Genomic DNA, 27,885 nt, shown 5'->3' on the forward strand with positions numbered 1-27,885 from the left:
CTGGAGGAGCTAGGAGACTAGAGGCGGGGTGGGAGGGGGGCGGGTGGAAGGGGGAGGAAGTCCCATAACGGAGACGTCGGTCTGGACGTTCCCACCTCCTCTGACACTGCCGAGTCCGATCGGAGAGGGGTCACCGCCTCCTTCAGCGAGGAGGAGGGGGGCGGAGCCCGACTCAGGTGAGGAGACCCGGTCAGCGAGTATCTGGATGGCGGGCGCGCTCACGTGGGGAAGGTTGAGCACCAGGGGCGCGCCAAGGCGTCGGGGAGCGCGCAGAAGTGTACTGGTGCCCCCAGCCTACCTTGGCTGTCTTTCTGAGGGAGCATTGTTACCGTCGGAGCGAAGGGGCCAGGCGGGTTCTTCTGCGCAGGCGTCCCCGGTGTCCCGACGCAAGGCTGGTACCCGTGCGGATCCCCGGCTGGCGACGTAGGTTCCCGAATGGGGTGGGAAAAGCCTCAGGCCCAGCGGCCTGGCGGGATGAAGAGAGGATCTGCTGCCCTGCGGGATGTGGTCGGACGGCTCCCTTGCCCCCATCCTGGGTCTTCTTGAGCGACGAGGTTTCATTTCACCAGAGCAAGGCCATAGGCAGACTGCCATCGGGAGCCAGCGGCCGACCCTGGAGGGGTGGAGCCGGTGTTTTGGAATGCCCCAACTTGTTATGAGAAGACTGAAGTGTTTAATAGGCATTTATTGAATGCCCACTACTCCCAGGCTTCGTGCGAGGAGCTGTGGGGGATGCGGTGGTAAGACACTGCCGTCCCGTCTTCTCCTGTTTGGAGGACAGATTTGTATGTAAATAATAAAAGGCAGTGAATTAAGGGGAGTTGAAGGTTAGTGTTTTCCTTTCATAATGGTCATTTTTTTAAGTCAGTCAGCATTCTGACATAGTGAAGGATATTGTGGAAACTAATTTTCTGAACAGAAGGCAAATCCTAAATAATTTGGAGGAAAAATTTTAGGTGAAAGCACAGTAAAGTTGATTACTAAGTAGTATCTTCTGACTCTAGTTAACTTGAATTAATAGAAGAAACTCTTCACCTTCAAAAATTGAAGCAAAAATATTCCAAAATATGTTCTCATATTTTTCACTTGTATTAAATAGAAGACATTACGGGCTTTTCTTTAGAGGTTGAAGAGAATGCTGTGCCTTAGTCATTAAGTCATTGGTAATTTGTTGTCCTAGTATGGGCTGTTGTGCCTTAGATGTAAAAGGGTGGACAGAACTTGCTTTTCATTTGCCTAAACTCTTGTGATTTCTGTGGGGACGGTGGTTGGCAGTAAGCTAATAGTTCAGAGGGAAAAGACCAGATGGGAAGAAGACAAGGAATTTTAGAGAAAAGCCCCTAAGCCAAAGGAAACCGTTCACTCTTCCTTTTAACCCTTCTGGAAATCTCATCAAATTTGGGAAGATTGACCTGGCCACCACAGCCAGCTTGGTGACCTTACAGGTAAGACTGCTTGGGTGGGGACCTGTTCTGGGCCCTTGGGTTTTGCTGAATAAACAGACTCTTTTTTTGAAGAGTCCTGAAGTCAACCCATTTACTAGAGATTTGCCCCTTTTCCCTAAAAGTTGTGTCAAAACATAACTTTTAGTTAGCTGAGGATGCTGGCAAGCTGGATTTTGGTTAATCGATATGTCTCTAGCAGAATTCTGAAAATGGTAAGATTTGGAGGAAAGGCATCTTACAAACTTAGGAGTGAACGCTCTCAAAAGAGACTCACAAGACTGTCCCCAAAGTGGAAGTAATAAAAAATCACTGGGATATCAAATAGTACTTAAAGAACTCACCATGAATTATATCGAATTGGAGACTTTAAAATATCTTGTGTTCAGTGAAATTGACAAAACCTGGTGTAGTGCTGTCAGAGAATCTTGAATCTGGCTCACATTCGTTTTGGAAATGGAAAAAAGAACCCAAGGTATTGATTCTATGTTAGCTTTCAACTTTTTTTTTAATGTAAATTAATTTTAAATACTTTCCCCCTCTGTCAGTTTTAAGCATGTGATTTTTCTTTTACTGTACGTAATATTTCTCAAATATGGATGTTGTCTAGTAGAGCCAGTTTTGTTAGTGTAGCAGGTGGGATGGAATGTAGCACTACACTATGCCTTTTGTCTAAGTGTGAAGTAAACTTCTCATCTCCTAAAAGACCAGCTGTTTCTGAGTGAACTATTGCTCTTTACGTATGTTCTCATCATTTTCACCACTAAATAGTAGCTTTTAATTTTCAAGATCCAGTTTTGGAGGTGCCTTTCATTTTATTAGTTATACATGTATTTCCTAAAAGCTTTGATTTATCTTGGCATCCCAAACAGATTAGGTTACTCTGACAATGCGAAGGGTGAGGAGAGCAGAGAAGAATTTTATTGAGTGATGGAACAGCTCTCAGAGAAGAGGGCATGCAGGGGGTGGCCCCCCACCCCGGCAGTTGGGTGGTTTCTTTCCCAGTGTGGCTGGTTCCGGGGCTTCTTAGAGACTCAGAATGGGGAGTGTGTGCTGATTGGTTTCTGAGTATGCAAAAAGTTTAAAGGCAAGGCGGGGTGTGGTGGCTCACACCTGTAATTACTGCAATTGGGGAGGCTGAGGCAGGCAGATTGCCTGAGCTCAGGAGTTCGAGACCAATCTGGCCAACATGGTGAAACCCTGTCTCTACTAAAAATACAAAAATTAACCCGGCATGGTGATGTGCGCCTGTAATCGCAGCTACTCAGGAGGCTGAGGCGGAAGAATCGCTTGAGCCTGGGAGGCAGAGGTTGTGTTGAGCTGACAGCGTGCCACTGCATGCTTGGAGTCTTGGAGTCAGAGTGAGACCCTGTCTCAAAAAAAAAAAAAAAAAAGGTTAAAGCAAAGACACCACTCAAAGGTGGGCACAACAGTGTAGAAAACCAATTAGGAAAGGGGTAGATATATGTAAAATAGGTGAAGGGTGGGGATCAATCAGAGGAAAGCATGCCAAACGGGAACACAGGTTCTCAATCTGGTCCGTGGATTTGACTTGTAGCTTGGCTTTCAGGCTTTTAAACTGTCTTCGGCTTGGAGGTGAGGTTTCACTGGGGATGTGCCCCTGTCTGCCTAGGCATTTATCTGTCTGCTGCCTCTATCATTAGTAGTCATTGGCAGACAGTTTTCCTTCTTCTTTGAAGACAGGATACCATAAGTAAGCATTATGCCATAGCTTAATTGGCAGTTTTTTTCCTAGTGTTAAACATGAAATAATGCATTTTATAATCACAGACATCTTAGATTTAATGAAATTTGGTAAAATTAATAGACTTTTAGCTCAGGTGGCACACACCTGTAGTCCCAACTACTTGGGAGTCTGAGGCAGGAGGATCACTTGAGTTCAAACCAGCCCAGGCAACATAGTAAAATCCTTTATGGGGGCTGCCTACCCCCCATAAAGAGACTTTTGTACCCAACTAATTCATTGTAATTGTAACCAGTGAATTTTCCTAATTCGTTTTCCCGCTCTGGAAAATGTTTGTTACTGAAAAGAAGCCTATTGAGCGTGATATTTTTCCTTATATAAATGGAAATTAACAAATAAAATGTTCATTTTACAAATTTTAAAGGATGATTAAGTGATAGGTCTACTTTTTGGAAATTATACTTGGTAATCTGTTACTTTGTATGGTAACAGGTTTACAAATGCCTTTATTCCTAATTTACTTTTTTTTTTGAGACAGGGTCTCACTCTGTCACCCAGGCTTGAGTGCAATGGCGCAATCTGATCTCGGGTCACTGCAACCTCCGCCTCCTGAGTTCAAATGATTCTTGTGTCTCAGCCTCCTGAGTAGTTGGGACTACAGCTCGTGCCACCATGCCCGACTAATTTTTGTATTTTTTGGTAGAGACAGGGTTTTGCCATGTTGGCCAGGCTGGTCTTGAACTCCTGACCTCAGGTGATCCGCCTGCCTTGGCCTCCCAAAGTGCATGATTACAGGCATGAGAGCCACTGCACCTGGCTGATTGCCAATTTCTTAAGTTTAAAATGTTTAGGGAGAGTTGCTCCCCTTTTTTTTCTATGCATGATATTGTTGACATGGTATAATTAATTTTTCAGCACATCTTTATTAGTCAATTATAATTTAAAATCCACTCAACCATCTTCCTCTAAAAATACAAGGCTTTCACCTTTATAGTCCTTACGGTTTAGTCTTTTTTGCAAAGAGGATTTGAGGAAGGAAGACCGGGAAAACAAAATCCAGTGTTTGGGCATTCGGTTGTGGGAGGAGCCCAGAAATGCTACAAAAATCTAAACACATTTAAGTGACTTACATTGTACTTATTTTGAATAGATGATCAGAAGCAACTCTGCGGGTCAAGTGAAGGTCACTTGCTGAGCATTATTGATTTGATAAATGATTGAGAAGTGAAGGCATATACTGCTTTGAAAGTAAACTAGGTGTAAGAAATGGATTAAGTCCATTTTCATCTTCTCTGTTGGAAAGGCACCATAATAATAGTGTCTCCAAAGCTTTGTCATAGTTTTCATCTTGATAAAAGTTTAGTTTTTTTTTTTCTTTCTACTTTGTTCTGTTTTGCTTTTGAGATAGGGTCTTGCTCTGTCACCTGGGCTGGAGTGTAGTGGGATGGTCATAACTCCCTGCAGCCCCAATCTCCTGGGCTCAAGCAACCCTCCCCAACCCAGCCTCCCAAGTAGCTGGGACTACAGGCATGCACCACCATGCCCAGCTAATTTTTGTATTTTTTGTGGAGGTGGGGTTCTCCCTATGTTTCCCAGGCTGATATTAGACTCCTGGACTCAAGCATTTCTCCCACCTTGGCCTCCCAACATGTTGGGATTATAGGCGTGAGCCACCATGCCCAGCACCCAGCTAATTAAAAAAAAATTTTTTTTGTAGAGAAAAGGTTTTGCTGTGTTAACCAAGCAGGTCTCAAATGAGCCTCCCGCTTCAGCCTCCCAAAGTACTGGGATTACAGGTGTGAGCCCCTGCGTCTGGCCTGATTTTTTGTGGGGGGAGTGTTCACTCCTATTGCCCAGGCTGGATCCAGTGCAATGGCGCAATCTTGGCTCACTGCAACTTCCACCTCCCGAGTTCAAGCGATTCTCCTGCCTCAGCCCCCGAGTAGCTGGGATTACAGGCATGCACCACCGTGCCCGGCTAATTTTTTATTTTTAGCAGAGACAGGGTTTCTCTATGTTGGTCAGGCTGGTTTCGAACTTCCGACCTCAGGTGATCTGCCCGCCTCAGCCTCCCAAAGTGCTGGGATTACAGGCGTGAGCCACCGTGCCTAGCTGGACTAATTTTTTTCATTAAGAAAGAAGTTTCTTGGTCAGGCCCAGCATTTTGGGAGGCCAGGGTAGGCAGATCACAAGGTCAGTAGCTTGAGACTAGCCTGGCCAATATGGTGAAACCTGGTCTCTACTAAAAATTTAAAAAAATGGTCTGGCGCAGTGGCTCACGCCTGTAATCCCAGCACTTTGGGAGGCCAAGACGGGCAGATCACGAGGTCAGGAGATCGAGACCATCCTGACTAACAAGGTGAAACCCCGCCTCTACTAAAAATACAAAAAATTAGCCAGGCGTGGTGGTGGGCGCCTGTAGTCCCAGCTACTTGGGAGGCTAAGGCAGGAGAATGAATGGCGTGAGCCTGGGAGGCAGAGCTTGCAGTTAGCCGAGATCGCACCACTGCACTCCAGCCTGGGCAACAGAGCAAGACTCATCTCAAAAAAAAAAAAAAAATTAGCTGGGCATGGTGGTACACGTCTGTAATCCCAGCTATTCGGGAGGCTGAGGCAGGAGGATTGCTTGAACTGGTGGTTGCAGTGAGCTGAGATTGTGCAACTGCACTCCAGCCTGGGTGACAGAGTGAGACTCTGCCTGAAAAAAAAAAAAAAAAAAGTTTCTTGATATGTCAGGGGTAAAAGGCAATGAAAGACATGTTTAAAAGTTGTTTATGCTACACATCAGTTGGGATTGGAAAGAAAAGAAAACTTTTTTTTTTTTTTTTGAGATGGAGTTTTGCTCTTGTTGCCCAGGCTGGAGTACAATGGTGCGATCTTGGCTCACTGCAACCTCTGCCTCCCAGGTTCAAGCGATTCTCCTGCCTCGGCCTCCCGAGTAGCTGGGATTACAGCATGCGCCACCACGCCCCACCAATTTTTTGTATTTTTAGTAGAGACGGGTTTTCTCCATGTTGGTCAGGCTGGTCTCAAACTCCTGACCTCAGGTGATCCACCTGCCTCGGCCTCCCAAAGTGCTGAGATTACAGGCTGAGAAGCAGGGGCCGGCATGCCCATGCCCTGTTTTACATTTTTTGTAAATCTCTTTAATATGTAGTTTAATAGAAGACAGCTGGATTCTGTTAAATGCTTCTGCGTTCATTTTGCCGTGATACACTATTTTGATTAAAATATACCAAAAAACTCCAGCATCACACAAATATGTAGTTGGAAAGGGAGGATTATTTCAGTAGATTTTTCAGATAATTTTGGATATTCTTACTCTGATACTGTACCAAAACTCCACAAGTGGTATTTTCTTAAGTGATTAGTGCACTGTGGAATCTGAAATTATGTCAATGAACTTTTCATATTCTGTTGCATTAAAATACATTAGCTTATGTTTTGTATCTTGAATGAATTTTTACCCATACCTTGTTTTATAGCATTATTGTTACATGGCTACATGGTCATTTGGAAAATACTGATTTCAGAGTTATGCAGATCTTCCAAATGTTGACACATTTATTATACAATGTAAAAAAGTCACATTTCATTAATATCACCAGTGATCTGTCAGAAGAATTTGAGCATGTGGGAAGCTGTCAGGCTCACAGTGACAGATACAAGTTTTCCAAAATACTAATTTTCACCTGAATTCTCAAACTTTTTTATTGGCAATAAGTACTAAGTTATTTTATTTAAAATAACAGGCTTGTTTCATTCATTTTTTCATTCATTTTCAAGAAAATGGCAAATACTTCTAAATAACCATAGTTTGTCATTTGTTCTTTCAAGTAAAAATAGTGTCCCATGAGAAAAGCAATTAGTTGAGCCACCTCAAAAACTGCACAAGTGCTTTTTCTTGAGGCAACTTGTATTTCAGAATGCAGGAGGAAAACTTCAGGTATACTTCCCATTTTATCACACATATTGAAAACAGGTACTCAAGAGTCGAGACTTAATAACAAATGTAGGGAAGGGGAGGTTGGGTCGCCATTGGAGTGAGCATTTGGTTAGTAGTAGCTGTGTTCAGCACAAATGTTTGGCATTCTGACCTGATTTTTCCTGCTGCCTAGCTTAATTTCTTCCCAGCTCAATCTCACGTATCCAGCCTTCCCATCAATTCCATGATCAAACTAATAGCCTTTCAGTAAATTACTTTTATGTTTAGGATCAATTTTTGTTGCTGCAACCAATGACTCTGGCTGATGCGCTGCTTAAACTTAAGAAAAAAACCCTAAAATACTTTTTAAGAAAGTAATCTCAAAAGTGATGATAGCCTTTAGTTCAAAAGTATGTGCGTCATGGTTAACCTTTCTGATGACTTGTAATTATTAACATCAGTTATGAGCAGTCACTATCCAATACCTACCTTTCTAGCCATACTATTTTCCAGCCAAATCGAATACATTGCTTTACCCACCTCAACCCCTTCTCCACCTTTACCTCTGTCTAGGGGTTTGTCCAAATCCAACCAAGACCTAGCTGTGTTGTCAACGCCACCATGAAGCTAGAAATACCCTTTGCCTTCTCCAAACCATTGAGAGGTTCTTTCACCTCTTATGTGGCACTTAGTGCTTTGTACTTTGTAATATCGTTATTCATGTATATCTTATTTCCACTAAACACCTGTGACAGTTAGTACTGTCCCATACAAATCTATGCTCCACAGCGCTTAACCTTGAACAAGTAAGCACTTTAAAACATGAGATGATGCTGGCATGGTGGCTCACACTTGTAATCTCAGCACTTTGGGAGGCCAAGGCAGGAGGAATACCTGAGCCCAGGAGTTCGAGACCAGCCAGAGCAACATAGTGAGACCCGTCTCTACAAAGAATAAAAAATTAGCTGGGCATGGTGACATGTGCCTGTAGTACCAGTATTTGAGAGGCTGTGGTGGGAGAGTCACTTGAGCTAGGGAAGTGGAGGCTACAGTGAGCTGTGATTGCACTACCACACTCCAGCCTGGGTGGCAAAGCAAGACTCTGTCTCAAAAACAAAACAAAACAAAAAACATATTACATGAATGAACTTGTATACAAAAAATACACAAGTACCTTTATGGGCTGTTGAGGTCCCTTGGGCTGTATACTACCTAGCTCCAAGCTGCTGGGCCTCTTTTCCCCCTTAGTGGGTCAGCTGTCTCTTTCTGCAGCTGTCAACTTAACCTCATTTAAGCAGCCACTCCTTGCTCTCATTCTGGAGTTGCTGCTTCAGTTAGTTAGGGAACTAGAAAAACTTGAATTTTGTTTCAAACAAAAGACTGTGTGAGGGCTTGAGGGACTTTCCTATGAGAAAATCTTTCATCCATAGTCTTTGATCTTTATTTTGGATATTCTGAGACTTTTTCTTCTGGTTTTTGGCTGATTTTAGAGATAGTTGTGATTCTCAGAAAAGTGATTGTTGGGTAATATACTTCATCTGTATATAGCAAAAGTTTATTCAGCAAATAATTTACTGAGTATTTTATGTCAGGCACTTTGAGCGAGAGAAAATACAGTTCCTGCCCTCAATAAGCTGTTTTAGTAGAAAAAGCATTTGAGTTTGTACTAGGAATGTAAGTAGGGCACTAATACCTTTTCTTATTCAAACTGAGTTATAGAGCTCTAGGTCAGTTCATCCCTAGGGATTTTGACCTGGAAAACAAGGTGGCAATGTGGGGAGAATTGGAGAGTTAGGTGAGATGGTCAGGGCGTCCAGCTCGCCTTCCTCAGTCATGCTCATCTTTAGTCACTAGTGGAATTTTCCTGTTTTATAGAACTAATCTGTTCAGTTTCTGAGCCAACCCTGACAGAGCAGAACCAGAGATATTATGACATTAGTCATGCTGACAGGTCTGGTTTCTTGGGGTTAACCCAGGCATCATTGTGCCCACCTAGTTCCAGCCTTCCCCTGCTCCCACTTTGCTGGTCAAATTAGAACAATGGATGGATGTTCCAGTACTCCGCTCTGTCTGACTTGGAGCCCTGTCAAAATTCCTAGCCAGGGCCAGGTGGGTGGGTGGCTCACGGCTGTAATCCCACCACTTTGGGAGGCTGAGGCAGGTGGATTGCTTGAGCCCAGGAGTTTGAAACCAGCCTGGGCAACATGGCAAAACCCCATATCTACAAAAAATACAAAAATTAGCCAGGCATGGTGACACGCACCTGTAGTCCCAGCTACCCAGGAGGCTGAGGTAGGAGGATCACCTTGAGCCTGGGAGGTCAAGGCTGCAGTGAACCGTGATCAGGCCACTGTACTCCAGCCTGGGTGAGAGAGTGCAATCCTGTCTCAAAAAAAAAAATCCTAGCCTGCACTTCCAGAGCCTGTGGTAGGAGGATTGCGTGAGCCCTGGAGTTCAAAAGCAGCCTGGGCATATTGAGACCCCATCTGTATTTAAAAAAAAAAAATCCTAGCCTACTTGAGTGGGTCCTTGCTTTGTTCTGCTCTCTGACACTTGTTTTCATCTATATCGTCTCTACAAGTGGAGGAAATGTTCTGTCTAGTTATTTTTCTGCTGATGAAATGGGAGAGTTCTCTGACCCCCCTCACAGGACGCATGACAATGATGTGGCTCATCTGTTTGGCTGCCACTACTGCTAAAACCCCTTACAGGAGGAGGAGCACAGAGACAGGCAGGGGCAGGAGCTGGGGCAAGCTCTTTTAGGCTCTGGCCCCATGGCGGCATCTAGGGGTGGGTGCCTGCAGCTCCCGAAGCCCCATTAGGCATGCTACAGTGCTCTTTTAACTTTGCCATCTGCAGATGGGTTAAGTGTTAACCAGCTCAGTGGCTTCTTGGTATTTGGGTTCTTGTCCAGCATCCAGGAAGAATCGGGTCACACATGGACTTGAAGGATGGTGTATGTTGGGATTTTATTGGATGATGGAGGTGGCTCTCAGTGGGATGGATGGGGAGCTGGAAAGGGGATGGAGTGGGAAGATGATCTTCCCCTGGAGTTCGGCTGTCCTGTGGCTGATCTCATCTCTGACCAACCCCTGCTGAATGGCTCTTGACATTCAGATGCTCCTTCTCTTTTCTCCTTTGCCACGCTGCTCTTATGCTCCTCTGCACATTCTGTTTGTCTGCTCATCTGCCTGTGGAACCTGGGGTTTGGAGTTTATATGTGTACAGGATAGATAGCATGGCGTAGCAGGCCAAAAGGCAACATTTGGGCGCAAAAACAGGAATGCCTGTTCCCATTTAGGGCCACAGGTTTCCAGGCTTGAGGGTGGGGCCTTAGCTGGGGTACTGCCTTCTTCTACCCAGCATTTCCCTGTCTCCTGTCCATATCACTAGGGTTTTTGTTTTTGCTCAGCCCACACAGAAGTAGGATCTGCTAGGGTTTTATCTAGATTGGGCTACTGAATGTTAAGGATTCCTTAGAATGTTAATTTGCTTTCTGCAGGTGACAACTGTGTGGATCCTGCCTGGCAGACAAGCAGCAAATTACTTGATATGGTAGTAGATGATGTTTGAGTATGGGTGCAGTTTTTGTTATGAATGAAGTATATTATTGAGAAGCATGTGGGTATATCAGTATATAAATTAAATAGTTTAAAATGTGCTGGCTTGTTCTCCAAAGACACAAAGGAACTTTATTAGCCTAAGTAAAGCATTATTAGAAAAGTAAATCTATTGAGAAAAGTCATCTTTTGATTATTCATGTTAATGTAATGGACAGTAATATGAGTGTATTTTCTTAATTATATTTAGTTTTGAAATTCCTAAATATTTGTTCCTGCAGATAACAAATACTGAACTTTACACTTGCTTTGGGTCAGACACAGTTATGCATCAGTAGATTGCTTGCCACACTCTCCTCCAGCTATATTGACTCATATTGTCACATTTTGGAGCCTTTTTAAAGAGACCTGAAGCCTTTTTCCTTGGTTAGAAGGCTTCAGACAGGCAGCTTTGGGTAAAACTCTTATTTACTCAGCCTGAGCTCTGTTAAGGCTTTTAGACTGGCCCTCTGACTTTGCTAGAATTACTTGAGAGTTCTGAGTAAGAATGATCTTGATTCATGATTGCCTTCCATCAGAGCAGATAATAGCAAATTTTATATCCCCCAAACGACCTGAATTTTTAAAATATTCCCTCTAGATCCAAAAAAGTTCTAAAGGTTTTGAGATAGCTGTATTATATAGGTTTTCCTGGGAGATGTAATTTGAACTTCATGTTTGACTGTGTGGCAGAGATCCAACACAAACCAGGTTAAGGTAAAAGGGGAGTTCACTGGCTCATGAAACAAGTCCTAGGGTGGTGCCAACTTTAGTCATGCCTGGATTCCAGAGTCTTGATACCTTCTGGACACTGTTTTTGGTATCACTTTCTTCTGTGTTGGCTTCATTCTCAAACAGGCAAAAATGGTCACTCTCAGTGCTGGATTTATAGCTCCCTCACAATTTGTAATCTGGGTGAAAATAGTCTCTTGATAGTACCAGCAAAAGCCCACAGGCAGACTCCATTGGCGGAACTTGGGTCACATACCCATGTCTGAAACAATCACTGTAATCAAGGAGAGTGGGTACCAAGTTGACTGGGTCTCCCTGGATCCTCCATCTCCTGGTGAACTCAGGTGTTTGGGGCAGCTCGATCTGTACTGCATGGACTCATGGACTAAGAATGGGTGGGAAGTGATTTTCTCCAAAGACATAGATGGACCCCCTCTCCCCGAAAAGGTGGAGATAGTATTTGAATGTTGATTTGTGGGGAAATGGTAAAACGTTTCACACTGTTCCAGTTACTTAGTGCTGTGTAACAGATCTGAAAACTTCATGGTGCTTACACCTGTAATCCCAACACTTTGGAAGGCTGAGGCAGGAGGATCCCTTGAGCACAGGAGTTCAAGACCATCCTAGCCAACATAGGGAGACCCCGTCTCTACAAAAAAAAAAAAAGCTGCTTGTGGTGGTCTGTGCCTGTAGTCCCAGCTAATGGGAGGCTGAGGTGGGAGGATTGATTGAGCTCAGGAGTTCAAGGCTGTAGTGAGCTATAACTGTGCCAGCACTCCAGCCTGGATGACAGAGCAAGACCCTGTCACTATTTAAAGAGAGAGACAGACAGACAGACATGTGGCATCTTAGAATCCAATGAAGGAATAGAGATTTCTTGTTCACCTAATGGTTATGGGACAGGGGTAGGGGATTGAGAGTGCAACATATATGATGTAAATATACAAGAATATTCCTAATAGACAGTAGCATCTGTTTATCCATATGGTTACATGTTACTTTATTCTTTAGTATCACCAGGTGTGTGTAGCAGGTACTGTGTAGCTCTGACCAGATCCCCTTGATCCCTATTACCGGTTCTGTGCACCCATCCTATAGCTACTGTGTGCTTAACAGCTTGCATCTGTGACTCTTGAGGACTACCTTTGGGTGACTGGCATCACTTTGTGCCTGGGCCCAGAGAACCAGAAGTGCCTGGCAGTTTACATTGCCCTAGGGAGGCTTTTAGTCATTGACTGAGTGACTGCAGGGCTATGAAAGACCAGCACCTTTGCCTTGAGGTGGCTCAAACTCAGAGGCATTGTTTATACTCCAGAGCACCCCTGCTAGAACACACTAAGGCTGGGATTTTGCCCCATATTATACCTTTACTTGGCTGCTGCTTCCTTCTCCTGCTCCTTACTCCCATTTTCTCCTGGGAACTTCTTGATAAATCACTTGCACTTGAATCTTTCTCTTATGATTTGCCTCTGGGGAACCCTCATTAAAACAGTATGAATTTAAGCCTCCTTTGTATTCATAGTCTTTGGAATCACTTTTGAGCTTCATATTAATGTGATATACACTGCTGTTTCCAACTAATTCTTGGGATATTGACTTTTGGGTTTTGGGGATGGCCAAAACATATATCAAAAATGATACTAGTATTTGGTTTAACTCATGCTGCATTTGGTTTAACTCATGACCCCATTTTTACTGTGAGTTATGCTTCTGTTACTAGATATTTTAAATAGCTTATCTTAAAATTCAATCAGTGCAATTGAAACTGCCTTTGCAAAATCACAACTGAGAAAATTAATGACAGCTAAAGATATCAGACCTAACCGACCCCATCTTGCTTCTAACCTCTAAACTGTTCTTGTTCATTCCTGTGCGTAGGCCAAACTAGCCTTGGGAAGGAATTTTGTTTACAGTTTGAAGCTAAACTGTTCTTGTAAAACAAATGAAAGCCACCAGCCACTAAGTTAAAATGAGAGGGGTTGGAATTCTAAATATTACCAGCCATCATTAGGTAGGTCATAAGAGTTGCAACTTCCCCAATTACTCTTGAAGATAACATCACTATTGTGAACCTCAGATCGGCCTTTTGAGATGTCTTTTCAGGCTTTTGCATTTCTGACAACTGGATGGCCCCACCTGGACCTGCCAACCAGTTCTGTATCCCCCACCCAGGAACTGACTCAGCATAAGAGGACAGCTTCGACTCCCTAGATTTCATCCCTAAGCCAACCGATCAGCACTCCTAACTCACTGGCCCCCTACCCACCAAATTATCCTTAAAAACTCTTTTAAGGATAAAAAGCTTTTTAGGGGGTGATAATGACAGTTTTTTCTAATTGTATGTGTGTGGTTATAGTCTATTCAGGCTTTCTTTATACATTTATCATCTTACCAAAAGTATATGTAAATTTGCTAAGTGCACGTCTGTCTTTTTTTTTTTTTTTTTTTTTTTTGAGACAGTCTCACTCTGTCGCCCACGCTGGAGTGCAGTGGCACTACCTTGGCTCAGTGCAATCTCCATCTCCCAGGTTCAAGCGATTGTTGTGCCTCAGCCTCCCAAATAACAGGGATTACAGGCCTGCGCCACCACACCCAGCTAATTTTTGTATTTTTGTAGAGACAGGGTTTCACCATGTTGGTCAGGCTGGTCTCAAACTCCTGGCCTCAAGTGATCCACCCACCTCGGACTCCCAAAATGCTGGGATTGTAGTCGTGAGCCACCGTGCCTAGCCAGTGAACATCATTTAATGAATCAGTAGTTCTACAAGATTTAAGACAAACACCAGGCCTTACCTTCCCTGCTTTCCATTTTCTTTTCTTTTTAAATTTTTTTTTAGAGATAGGGTCTCACTCTGTCAACCAAGCTGGAGTGTAGTGGTATGATCTCAGCTCACTGCAACCTCCACCCCTGCGGGCTCAAGCTGTCCTCCCACCTCAATCTCCTGAGTAGCTGGGACTATAGGTGTGCATCACCACACCCGGCTATTTTTTTGTATTTTTGGTAAGAGACGGGGGTCTCACCATGTTGCCCAGGTTCCTGTTTTCCATTTTCTCTTCTCCAAGACTACCATTTTCAACTCTTAGCTAATTCTTTTGGTAATTACATGTATATATTAAATACTATGTTTGGAGCTATTTTTTTTTTTTTTTTTTTTTTTTGAGATGGAGTTTTGCTCTGTTGCCCAGGCTGGGGTGCAATGGTGCGATCTCGGCTCACTGCAACCTCCGTCTCCCAGGTTCAAGCGATTCTCCTGCCTCAGCCTCCTGAGTAGCTGGGATTACAGGTGCGTGCCACCATGCCCGGCTAATTTTTGTATTTTTAGTAGAGACGGGGTTTCACCATGCTGGCCAGGCTGGTCTTGAACTCTTGACCTCAGGTGATCTGCCGTCTTGAACTCTTGACCTCAGGTGATCTCCCAAAGTGCTGGGATTATAAGTGTGAGCCACCGCGCCTGGCAGGTGCTAATTCTTAATTTCAGTTTAGGCATTATCTATTGACATCTCCTTGGTTAAAGGTAATACTGTTCTTTATGAATTTGTTAATTTCTTCTTGTAATTCTGCCAGTTTTGCTCAATGCATATTACTCATTCTTCTATCTTCCAAATATAATTAAAATTTTTGTTAGATCAGCAATTCGCAAAGTATAGTCCAGTGACCTATATGGGCCCCCCAGACTTTTTCAAGGGGTCTGTGAGGTCAGAACTTTTTATAATGATACAAAGATTTACTTGCTTTTTTTTTTTTTTTTTGAAGCAGCTTCGTTGTCTGGGGTAAATACCTGGGGTTTGTTGTCTCAGGCCAAGAAAATTTGGGACACAGACACATTCGAGTTTAGGAGTGGAGGTTTCATAGGCCAAAGAAAGAAACAGAGAAAGGAAAACAGCTCTCTCTCTAGTGAGACAGAGGAGCTTCTGAAAGGAAACAGCCAGCCGGTGGCAGAATTTGCCAGATTTTATAGGCAGGCTTGAGGAGGTAGTGTCTGATTTATGTAGGGCCCACAGATTGGTTTGATCATGTGTGACGTTTATATAGCACATGGGGAAGGCTGGCCATTCCACCCTAATCTTATTATGCAAATGGGCTTTCCCTTTGGCCTGCCCCATTGTCTGCTGCTTACTGTACACATTGCTGAAAAAGAGAAGGGAAGATGAAGCCACCATTTTGAACATGATTGGCACCACTGCTGGCATCTATGTCTGCAGCTCGATTTTATAGGCTGCTCTTTGTTAGAAAAATCACTTGGGGCTGCTTTTCATTAAAAGGAAAACCTTACTGAGGGCTTCTTACCCTCACTATCTGCTTAATTTCTCTTTAATTCCCGTATCATTTTTACTCATTCTTTTTTTTTTTTTGAGAGTCTCATACTATCACCCAGACTAGAGTGCAGTGGTACAGTCTTGGCTCACTGCAACCTCCACCTCCTGGGTTCAAGCAATTCTCATGTGCCTCGCCTCCCGAGTAGCTGAGACTACAGGCATGCGCCACCACGCCTGACTAATTTTTGCATTTTTAGTAGAGGTAGGGTTTCACCATGTTGGCCAAGCTGGTCACAAACTCCTGGCCTCAAGTGATCTGCCCACCTGGACCTCCAAAAGTGCTGGGATTACAGGCGTGAGCTACTGCACCGGGCCTTTTTTTACTCATTCTTTCATGAATGTAGAGTGGAGTTTTCCAGAGGCCATGCAATGTGTGATATTACAAGCCTGAATGCAGAAGCAAATATGAGAATCCAGTTGTCTTCTCTTAATGCCAAAATATAAAACAATACACCTCTTATGTTTTTGGAAAATATTTATTTTTTAAATAACTTTTTTCTTTTTGTTATAGAGATAGAATCTCACTATGTTGCCCAGGCTGGTCTTGAACTCCTGGGCTCAACTGATCCTCCCTAGGCCTCCCAAGGTGCAAGTTTTACAGGTGTAAGCCACCGTGCCTGGCCCAGTTATTTATTAAAATGTTATGTTAACATGTAATTGTTTATTATTTATTTATTTTGAAACGGAGTCTCGCTCTGTCACCAGGCTGGAGTACAGTGGTGTGATCTTGGCTCACTGCACTCTCCGCCTTCTGGGTTCAAGCGATTCTCCTGCCTCAGCCTCCTGAGTAGCTGGGACTACAGGCACACACCACCACGCCCAGCTAATTTTTGTATTTTTAGTAGAGTTGGGGTTTCACCATGTTGGCCAGGATGGTCTCGCTCTCTTGACCTTGTAATTTGCCTGCCTCGGCCTTCCAAAGTGCTGGGATTACAGGCGTGAGCCACCATGCCCGGCTGTAATCGTTTATTACTATTTTTAAATAAGTTGACAAATAGTTTTAAATTTTCTGTTTTAATTTCTTTAGAGTTTTTTTTTTAAGAAAATTTACCCTACTTCCTTAGCTGTCCATGGCAGAGTAATCAGGACTTAATAAATTGCTAGTTGAAGATGTTACAGTGTAACACCAACTCATCTGTCCTTCTGTTGTTTGGTTCTTTCATTTCCAGGAAGATCACCTCTTACTCAGTAAAACTATGCATTTCCAAAGTCACATGGATTAATATGTAGAGGGGGCCCTGCTTGTCAGAGGGATGCTATGGTGGACATCTGTCATTTGCAGCTCCCCAGAATCTTTTGAGCACCCCTTCCCCCCTTCACATTTGGATAGCCTGCAAATTGTGAGTCCCACTTTCCCAAGGTGGAATCATAGTTATGATGCAGACATTAGCCTCTGTATTGCCTGAAGATGGTCTGCCAACAAGGTATAACAGGAAGTTCCAAGCATCCCTAAAGTGTTTTGAGAGGAGTGTGGAGAACTTGAGTTGGTCTCAAGGCCTATGATGGGGGATCTAGTGTAGAGCCGAGGATCTCTAGGCTGATGGGAAGTTAAAAGATTGTAGGTACTGTTTGCCTGTCTTCCAATATTACTTAAACCTTTTATTTTTGTTGGGGTTGTGTTTAGCTACCTCAGTAGCCTCTTTTCAGAGATCCCCTGGCTCTTGGAAAATTTCCTCAAAATGGTGTTTCTGGGACCACAATTTTAAAAAATTGTTTATTTATTTATTTTAGAGATGAGGGCTTGCCATATTGCCTAGGCTGGTCTCGAACTCCTAGGCTAAGGTAATCTTCCCATCTTGGCCTTCCAAAGTACTGGGAATTACAGATGTGAGCCACCATGCCCAGCCCCATAATTTTTAAGTAAGCTAGTTTTCTCATATAAGTTCTGTTGCTTATTTTTAAAAAAAAAAAAAAAAAAAAAAAAAAAAGAAGCATTGAGCAGAGTATTATTGTCCTTTTAAATCAGTATGCCTAGTTGAAATACTATTTATTTGTGAAGTCAGTCTTTTATGGCCCCCCTCATCTATTAAGTCAGGAAAAGAATTCCCACCTGCCACTGTTGTTTTGAAGATTAGAAATAATGTAAATTAAAAGTACTTAGTATAATGACTGTCGGGTTCTTAGTAATTACTGTTATTATACCTGTAATCCCAGGCTGGCAGGAGGATTGCTTGAAGCCAGGAGTTCAAGGCTGCAGTGAGCTATGATCATGCCACTGTACTCTAGCCTGGGCAACAGGGTGAAACCCTGTCTCAAAAAAAAAAAAGCACAGTAAAAAATATATATTTTATTACCACTGCCATTACCTCTGTTACTATCACCAGTGAGACTGTTACTACAATGCTGGGTGGCACGGCTTGGCTCTGTCCCAATCCAAATCTCACCTCAAATTGAATCCCCACATGGAGGGAAAGAGGTGATTGGATCCCGGGGGTGGTTTCCCCCATGCTGTTCTCCTGAGAGTGAGTTCTCACAACATCTGGTGGTTTTATAAGTGACAGTTTCTCCTTCACACACTCACACTCTTCTGCCACCATGTGAAGAAGGTCCTTGCTTTCCCTTTGCCTTCCACCATGATTGTAAGTTTCCTGAGGCCACCTCAGCCATGCAGAACTGTGAGTCAGTTAAACCTCTTTCCTTTATAAATCACCCAGTCTTGGGTATTTCTTTATAGCAGTTGAAAACAGACTAATACACTGGGTCTATTCCCCACTGTAGGAGAGAAAGCAATAACGCTGAGTGTCTGGTGTTCCTTGTTTTTGCCTGTTGGGCCCAAGCTTCCATGGTCGCTTAGAAGAGCAACTCTGAGGCTTGTACAACTTCCCACCACAATTCCCTGTTTATTTTATTCCTCGAACCAGAATGTTTCTTCCCTGTTACTGCTACAAAATAATCACCCCTCTGGAACTTGGCACTTATTCGTATGTGAGTATACTTTCTAAGGCAGGGCTATAGACTTAATGAGCAGTAATTGCATTTCGTTTAATCTCCCCAAAGCCTTAAGCTCTGTGGGCCCTGAGTGAGTTGGGTGGGGACCCGGGATGTGTGTGCTGCTGCCTGCCACTGCTGGCTCTCTGCTTTCTGCAGGAAAGCTTGGTAAAGCAAGAAGGGATGTGGCAGTGGCTGCATCTTTGGAGATCTGATCTCTCATACATGATAGCAAAGAGCAGACACCTCAGTGGGAAAGTATGTGTTCAGTGATCTATTTTGTTGAAAATTCATCAGAGCTCAACAAACATAGGCAAAACAATATGGCCAACACGTGTCTGCTGCTTTGAGGCATTTGCTTTTCCGATAGTTAACTTTCCAAGTATAGCTGAATAGCATAATAGTCTCAGTTGCCACAGTAGACCCTTGAGTTTTGTGGACTTAGTTTGCCATTTCAGTTATTTCCCAGGATCCTGACCAACTTTGGCCTGTAAGGCTGTACGGCTGGGACATCAGAGCAAGTGGTTGGGCCTGGGGAGCCACTTGGCACCCATGCTGCCTTCTTATGAAATGCCATGATGGGATTTGTGAATTTTGGAGATTTGCAAAGATCTCAGGTGTATCCCTTTAGAATATCACAGATCTACCTTTTTAAAATTAATTTTATAAATATATGTGTATACATTTTTATGTATTTATTTATTTGAGACAGAGACTTGCTCTGTCGCCCAGATTGCAGTGCAGTGCATCAATCTTCGCTCTCTATAACCTCTGCCCCCTGGGCTGAAGCAATCCTCCCACCTTAGCCTCCCAAGTACACTGGGACTACATGGCGGGCACTCGCCACCATGGCTGGCTACTTTTTGTATTTTTAGTTGAGATGGGGTTTTGCCATGTTGCCTAAGGTGGTCTCGAACTCCTGAGCTCAAGCAGTCTGCCCGCCTCAGTCTCCCAAAGGGTTAGGATTACAGCCATGAGCTACCACACCCAGCCTATAGTTCCATAAGGCTTATAGGTAAAAAGAAACAAAAATAAGAACAAAACAGCAGTCCCCTGTCCCATCCTTTTCCCCATCAATTACCCACTCCTCAGAGGCAGCCACTTTCAGTTATTTCAGCTATTCCACTATTGACTTCCATATTTCTTTTTTTTTCTTTTTTTTTGACAGGGTCTCACTCTGTCTCCCAGATTAGAGTGCAGTGACGTGATCTCTGCTCACTGCAACTTCCGACTCCGGGCTCAAGTGATCTCCCTCAGCCTCCCAAGTAGCTGGGACTGCAGGCACATACCACCATGCCTGGCTAATTGTTTTTGTATTTTTAGTAAGAGATGGGGTTTTGCGCCATGTTGCCCAGGCTGGTCTTGAACTCCTGGGGGCTCAAGGGACCCACCTACCTCGGTCTCCCAAAGCGCTGGGATTACAGGCGTGAGCCACCATGCTCAACCAACTTCTGTACTTCTAAATAACGTGCCAAATTACTATTTTTTGAGATAACCTATTTCAGACTGTATTTCTAGATTAATAAGGAAAGTGAAGATTTAACTTTATTATACCTCATCTCCTTTACCCTCTCCCCCCATGCAAAGTTGCTTTCTCTCATCCTCCCAATATCTCACATTCGGTTTAGTGTACATATTTTATGACTGTGTAAATATTGTCACAAATGAACTACATATTGTGTCCTATAAGTAAACAACCTTTTTTTTTTCCTGGAGTTAATCATTGATCCATTTAAAAATTTGTTTTTTTTTTAATGACCTATTTTCACACTTGGATAGAACTGGTAAATTCTAAGCACTCCCAATCACATCAGGTTGTCTATCCATTCCTTTTTTTCCACCCCCCTTGGAGACCCACTCCTTGGAGTCCTTCCTGCTCCAGTCTGACTGCTTTTGCTCTCCAGGCCTGCTGCCTAGTTGTCATCTGGAGCTTCATCATCATCCTTGGGATTCCCTTTGCCTGTCTTCTCTGGTGGGTCTCCTGTTTCCTACAATCTTAGTCGCCTCCTGAGAAAGGATAGACCTTTGGGTTCTTATCTGAAAATGCCTTAGTTTATCCTAATTGATTAATAGTTTAGCTGGGTGTGGAATTCTAAGTTGGAAATTATTTTCTTGGATAATTTTGAAGGAACTGTCATCTTCTAGCTTTTAGTGCTGCTGTGGCAAAGACGAATGCCAATTTTATTCCTGATATCAGCCTAGTGTGGGGATTTGTATCTTCATATTTTGAGTACTTGTTGGGCCTTGTTAGTCTTAATAAGCAAATTTCTTCAGTTCTCAAAATTTAAAAAATACCATTTCTTGGCCGGGCGCAGTGGCTTATGCCTGTAATCCCAGCACTTTGGGAGGCCAGGGCGGGCAGATCACCTGAGGTCAGAAGTTCGCAACCAGCCTGACCAACATGGTAAAACCCCCGTCTCTACTAAAAATACAAAAATTAGCCGGGTGTGGTGGCGTGCACCTATAATCCCAGCTAGTCGGGAGGCTGAGGCAGGAGACTCACTTGAACCCGGGAGGCGGAGGTTGCAGTGAGCCGACATTGCGCCAGCCTGGGGGAACAGAGCGAAACTCTGTCTCAAAAACAAAACAAAACACCATTTCTTACATCATTTTCACCCTCTGTATTCTTCCTTTTCTCTTTCTGTAGTCAAGATATTGGACCTGATTAATTCCTTCTCTTATTCATTCACTTATTTTTATTTTATTTTCTGAGATAGAGCCTTGCTGTGTTGCTTAGGCTGGAGTGCAGTGGCCCAGTGACAGTTCACAGAAGCCTTGACTTCCCAGGCTCAAGTGATCCTCCCATCTTAGCCTCCCAAGTAGCTGGGACCACAGGTGCATGCCACCATGCTCGGCTAATTTTTTTTTGAGACAGGTTTCACTCTGTTACCCAGGTTGGAGCGCAGCAGTGCGATCTCTGCTCACTGCAACCTCTGCCTCCCAGGCTCAAGTGATCCTCCCCCTTCACCCTCCTGAGTAGCTGAGACCAGAGGCACATACCAGCACGCCCAGCTAATTTTTTGTATTTTTGGTAGAGACAGGGTTTCACGTTGTTGCCCAGGCTTGTCTCAAACTCCTAAGCTCAGGCAATCCTCCCACCTCAGCCTCCAAAAGTGCTATAGGATTACAGGCATGAGCCACCACATCCTGGTGTTTTTTTTTGTTTGTTTTGTTTTGTTTTTAATTGGATAGATTTTCAGCCAGGCCTCCTGCCTTAGCCACACCTTCATTCCATTTCCCCTGGCAAGGGCAACCAGTTCCTTGGCCTTTGGGAATGAGATTTATATATGTTAGGTTGTTTTATCCGCTGCCCAGTTTAGGATTTTTGCTTTTGGGGTGTGCTGAGTCAGTTAGCACTCATTTACCTCTCCCCAGCTTCCAAAATGCTATTGAAGGCCTTCTCATTCTCTTTTTCCTTGTGGGTTTACACCTTTTAAAGTTTAAACAAAAACTTTAGTGTTTTTTTTTTTTTTCTTTGAGATGAAGTCTCGCTCTGTCACCCAGGCTGGGAGTGCAGTGGCACGATCTCAGCTCACTGCAACCTCCCCTTCCTCAGCCTCCCGAGTACCTGGGATTACAAGCATGTACCACCATGCCTGGCTAATTTTTTGTATTTTTAGTAGAGACGGTTTCACCATGTTGGTCAGGCTCGTCTTGAACTCCTGACCTCAGGTGATCTGTCCGTCTCAGCCTCCCAAAGTACTGGGATTACAGGCATGAGCCTCCATGCCTGGCTTCATGTCATTTTAGTGGGGTTTCAGGAAAGAGTAGGGGGCAAATGCATGTGTGCAATCTGCTACCATCTATAACCGGAAATCTTCCACACTAATATTGATTTGCCCTTTTCACTTATTTAGGGTTCCTAAGACTTTGGAATTTCTTGGTATTCATTCCTCATCCTTAGGGAATGCAGAACTCTAACAGACTTCTATGGGATAGATATGCCATCACTCACACACTGGTCTTTACTAACTTAGACCCTTAGTGTTATACATGGCTCATATGAAGAGTAAAGGGGAGCCTGTTGGTAGCTAGGCCCACATGTGTGCATGCCTCCTGGGCTGATGGCCGAATAGGCATTTGCTTCTTATATGACAAGCTGTTAGTGTGTGTGCCCATTATCAGAGATATCACAGGCTTCAAAGGTCCAAGCTTGGCCATCCATTCCACTCTTTTCATCATACCCTTTGTGTTCTGACTTTGAAGCTTTTCTAGGTCTTAACATTTTCTTTCTTTGTTTTCCTGTAGGATCATGGATTTTCCTGGTCACTTTGAACAAATCTTCCAGCAGCTGAACTACCAGAGACTTCATGGCCAGCTCTGTGATTGTGTCATTGTAGTGGGGAATAGACACTTTAAAGCCCACCGCTCCGTGCTGGCAGCATGCAGCACGCATTTCCGAGCCCTGTTCTCAGTGGCAGAAGGAGATCAGACCATGAACATGATCCAGCTGGATAGCGAGGTGGTGACAGCAGAGGCCTTTGCTGCACTGATTGACATGATGTATACCTCCACCCTCATGCTGGGGGAGAGCAATGTTATGGATGTCTTATTGGCAGCCTCTCACCTGCATTTGAACTCTGTTGTTAAGGCATGTAAACATTACTTAACGACAAGGACGCTGCCCATGTCTCCCCCCAGTGAGCGCGTTCAGGAGCAGAGCGCCCGCATGCAGCGCTCCTTTATGCTACAGCAGCTGGGACTAAGCATCGTGAGCTCAGCCCTCAATTCCAGCCAGAATGGCGAGGAGCAGCCAGCCCCCATGAGCTCTTCCATGCGCAGTAACCTGGATCAGCGCACGCCCTTCCCCATGAGACGCCTTCATAAGCGCAAGCAGTCTGCAGAGGAGCGGGCCAGGCAGCGCCTCCGACCCTCCATGGATGAGTCTGCCATTTCAGATGTTACACCAGAGAATGGGCCTTCAGGGGTTCATTCTCGGGAGGAGTTCTTTTCACCAGATTCTCTGAAAATTGTGGATAATCCTAAAGCTGATGGAATGACTGATAACCAGGAAGACAGTGCGATCATGTTTGATCAGTCTTTTGGCACTCAAGAAGATGCCCAGGTGCCCAGCCAGTCTGATAACAGTGCTGGCAACATGGCACAGTTGTCCATGGCCTCTCGTGCAACTCAGGTTGAGACTAGTTTTGATCAGGAAGCTGCAACTGAGAAAAGTAGTTTTCAGTGTGAAAATCCTGAGGTTGGCCTTGGTGAGAAGGAGCACATGAGAGTGGTGGTTAAATCTGAACCCCTGAGCTCACCTGAGCCTCAGGATGAAGTGAGTGATGTGACCTCACAAGCAGAAGGCAGCGAGTCTGTGGAAGTGGAAGGAGTTGTGGTCAGTGCCGAGAAGATAGACCTCAGCCCTGAAAGCAGTGATCGGAGTTTTTCAGATCCCCAGTCTAGCACAGACAGGGTAGGTGATATCCATATTTTGGAAGTCACAAATAACCTAGAGCATAAGTCCACTTTTAGTATTTCGAATTTTCTTAACAAGAGCAGAGGAAATAACTTTACTGCAAATCAGAACAATGATGATAATATTCCAAACACCACTAGTGACTGCAGGCTGGAGAGTGAGGCCCCCTATTTGTTGAGTCCAGAGGCTGGGCCTGCAGGTGGGCCCTCCTCTGCCCCTGGCTCTCATGTAGAGAACCCATTTAGTGAACCTGCAGACTCCCACTTCGTCAGGCCTATGCAGGAGGTGATGGGCCTGCCGTGTGTGCAGACTTCAGGCTACCAAGGAGGAGAACAGTTTGGGATGGACTTTTCCAGGTCTGGTTTGGGCCTCCACTCCTCCTTCTCCAGGGTAATGATAGGTTCCCCAAGGGGAGGAGCCAGTAACTTTCCTTACTACCGCCGCATAGCTCCCAAAATGCCAGTTGTAACTTCCGTCAGGAGCTCACAGATCCCAGAAAACTCTACCAGTTCCCAGCTAATGATGAATGGAGCTACGTCCTCATTTGAAAATGGCCATCCTTCCCAGCCTGGCCCTCCACAGTTGACCAGGGCATCTGCAGATGTTCTGTCAAAGTGCAAGAAGGCCTTATCAGAGCACAATGTTTTGGTCGTAGAGGGAGCTCGCAAGTATGCCTGCAAAATCTGCTGCAAAACTTTTCTGACTTTGACAGATTGCAAGAAGCACATCCGTGTTCACACAGGTGAAAAGCCTTACGCCTGCCTGAAGTGTGGCAAGAGGTTTAGTCAGTCCAGCCACCTGTATAAGCACTCAAAGACTACCTGCCTGCGCTGGCAGAGCAGCAATCTTCCCAGCACTTTGCTCTAGCTGTTTGTCCTTACAAGACAACGCTGAGGCCAGTTGTCGGACTGAATTTCTTTTGGTAAGCAGTTAATGACTTTGGGTTCGAGGCTTCCAGCTGCCCAGTGGCTCTTAAACAGTTTAGCAACTAATAACCGGAGAACTAACATGTAGTATTTGTGCTGCTGCATTTCTGAGTGAAGTGCACGTCTTGGGAAAGGGATGCAATCCCTGAAACCAGGTGCTTCCTTAGGGTTGAGTAATGCAGTCAGAAAGTAGTTTGTAATTGATGTTAAAAGTGGCACATTTAAAAATTTAAAAATTGAAGTGCAAAAAAAATTTTTTAGCAATTTTTGTAAAACTGTGTAGCATTTAAATTTCCTATACCTTCTGATGGGAATATTATATCCCTGTATAGTGATGCAAAATGCACTTATGTGTAACCAGTGGTGATTTGGTGCCTGTCTTAAAGGAAGGCCTTTGAGGACACACCTGTCTGCCACAAATGCTTTAAAGTGTATCATGAGCTAGTCCTAGGCCTCAGAAAGTACTGTATTTTTTATTTTTACCTGATTTGCAGTCATAAACACTGCACTTTGGTGCTGACACTGGGTCCAGAGTGAGCATTCTCTTGGACTATTAGATAGATGTATATACTTTTGAATACATCATCACTGTTGGATAGATGTTTTAACAGTTTTTTCTGGTTTAAAAACCAAATTGTAAATGGAGTATGTACTTGTAGAGAGTGACAAGGTATTGTTTCCCTATGTGCTGTTTGAGCAGTATTTTAACCAACTTGTATTACAGATGTTACAGTTCCACGTTAGGAAGTCAGAAAAGAGCTTGTGTTTGTCTTTGTTCTGATGATGTGGAGTCATGTTTTGTGGGGTCTTCCATGGCACATTTACCTGTTGCTCCGTCCAGATGTTGAGGGCCAGTCTAGGCTGACACATCCTACCCGAGGACAAGCCTGTTCTCCATTTCTTCACTCTCCCTTCCCCATATAGCAGCTCTCCCAGGTTTAGATTACCGTTTTCGATGACAGATTAACCAAAAATGTCCCACACGGGTTTTATTACTGTTATATACTATACTTTAACAGTACAGACCCTAAATTTTATTTGTTGTTCCCCCAATCTGATACCAAATGTTTAAAATTGTTTGAAATCCAAACGTGGTAGTGTTCATGGGTAAATATTTTCTAGGCTATGTAAGAGTTAGCAGCCCATAGCATAGAAGTAATCAAGTAGCATCTGAGACTGTTGGAGGCACTCGGGTCACTGCCCAAGGCCTCTCTGGGCCCTACAGCCTCACTTCCCCAGCCTCACCTTGCTGTCCTCTGACACTGTGCCATCGGGGCTGTTAGTGGCACCTGTATGAGGCCAAGTGTGCGTCCAGGGGAACGGCACAGGTTAATGCGTCTCCCTAGAACTCATGAAGTCAGTTTAATTCATGCATGAACATGAGTTCATTTTATGTTTTATATAGCTTTCTTAGACATACCAAACCATCATGCATAAATCAGATAAATTACTCGGTTTTTGTGTTTAGAAAGCTAAGTACGTGTAGCTGGAAACAAAAATGAGCATTTTCTTTCCTGTTAATCTAGAGTGTGCAGTTACACATGTGTGGAGAATTTCATGTTCCAGGGGGGCCTGGCATCTCCCATGGACTGATTCCCAGGAAGGAAAGCCCAAAGGGAAACCCACGATTCCTTTCGAGTAGATGTGGGAAAGAGCCCACTGGAGGATATGAGGTCCTGTGAAATTCAGTTGTGTGTGTGGGAAGGAAAGCCCAAAGGGAAACCCACGATTCCTTTCGAGCAGATGTGGGAAAGAGCCCACTGGAGGATATGAGGTCCTGTGAAATTCAGTTGTGTGTGTGGCTCCTTGTTAGCAGTCATGTTGACATGGTGTTAGGAGACTCCCCATCCACCCTTTACATGATGTAGGGACCAGTGTCTTGTGAGATTAACCTTGGGACACAGTGGGTTAGCCTGGAGAAAACGAGAGGCCCCGCCTGGACCCAGGGAGAGGAGCCAGGGCACAGGCAGAGCGGTGCAGCCCTCCTTCCCTTCCATTTGGAGGAGGTGGTGCCAGGAGCCTGCCCGCTTACCTCTGCTGAAGCATAAGTGGACTTTGCTTTTGGGGCTTATCTCTGATACATGCTGGAGCCCTGCCTCTCCACTGCTAGATGGAACCTGGAATCTCTCATCTACCTCTTAGTCGGTCAGTTTCTACATGTGAGAAGCAAGCTTGTGGGCCAGTGTCCTTGTACATGCTGTAGCACTTAAAAAATAATTCCAGGGTTCCCTGGAAAACCAGTCCCAGGGTTCCTATGATCTGTAGTTTCTACCTGGATTATAACTGGTTTTGGGTACCTGAATTTTGATTGGTTAGCCTTAATTATAGTCTGGCGTGATCATGTAGAATCTTTTCTGGTGAACAGATCATAAAGTTCTATCAAGGCATCCATGTCAGTGGTGCTATGCTGGTTACAACTTGAGATTTTTGAAATAAAAAATTTGTCATATTCATGCCTCTAAATATGTGTTCTTTTTCTTTATGTTATTAAGGCTGAAACCAAAGAGGGTAATATCTCTTTGCTAGCCCTTCTTTGACTAGTACTTTGTTTTAAACCAAACCTTCTATTAACAGTTAATTGGTCGTTCCCCTCAAATCATTCCCTTCTGCCTTCCCCCGCCTTCCTTTTCTGTCTTTGAGCTACGCACATGCATGAGATTTTGCTTTTCAGTCTACCCAGTTGCTCTTTGAGGGCCTGCGTAATCTTGTGCTGCTCCCTGGACCTGCCTCCCAAGTTGGAAACTCCATCTGCCAGTTTGGCTTGGCTGCTGGGAAGAGCTGGAAGCTGATTCCTTGAGCACAGAGCAAGGCATTGGCAATGGCAGTGCTGTGGCCTGACCTTGGAGAGAAGTGGGTAAGGTGGTGACTTAAAAAAATCCACCTGGGGGCAGG

The 27,885-nt window shown here is 44.2% G+C and overlaps 1 protein-coding gene across 3 annotated transcripts; it reads left to right on the forward strand.

The window, feature by feature from the left end:
* The first annotated feature begins 29 nt into the window (after nt 1-29).
* On the forward strand, nt 30-27,456 carry ZBTB5 (zinc finger and BTB domain containing 5). Of its 3 annotated transcripts, none has more exons than XM_002819609.4 (2): nt 30-176; nt 22,897-27,456. In XM_002819609.4, exon 2 carries the CDS (start codon nt 22,901-22,903, stop codon nt 24,932-24,934), a length of 2,034 nt encoding a protein of 677 aa, XP_002819655.1. In that variant the 5' UTR covers nt 30-176; nt 22,897-22,900; the 3' UTR covers nt 24,935-27,456. The 3 variants fall into 3 exon arrangements, with proteins under 3 accessions (XP_002819655.1, XP_054375667.2, XP_009242532.1); XM_054519692.2 differs by lacking the exon at nt 30-176 and adding an exon at nt 183-423; XM_009244257.4 differs by lacking the exon at nt 30-176 and adding an exon at nt 306-1,445.
* Nucleotides 27,457-27,885: the final 429 nt, after the last annotated feature.

This window comes from Pongo abelii, chromosome 13 (assembly GCF_028885655.2).
Source record: "Pongo abelii isolate AG06213 chromosome 13, NHGRI_mPonAbe1-v2.0_pri, whole genome shotgun sequence".
Lineage (NCBI taxonomy): Eukaryota > Metazoa > Chordata > Mammalia > Primates > Hominidae > Pongo > Pongo abelii.

Excerpts from the sequence above, each read along its gene's own strand:
- ZBTB5 (XM_054519692.2), top strand. The coding sequence starts at position 206 with ATGGCGGGCGCGCTCACGTGGGGAAGGTTGAGCACCAGGGGCGCGCCA. Across the intron at positions 424-22,896 it reads GCGGATCCCCGGCTGGCGAC|GATCATGGATTTTCCTGGTC; the intron begins GTAGGTTCCCGA and ends GTTTTCCTGTAG.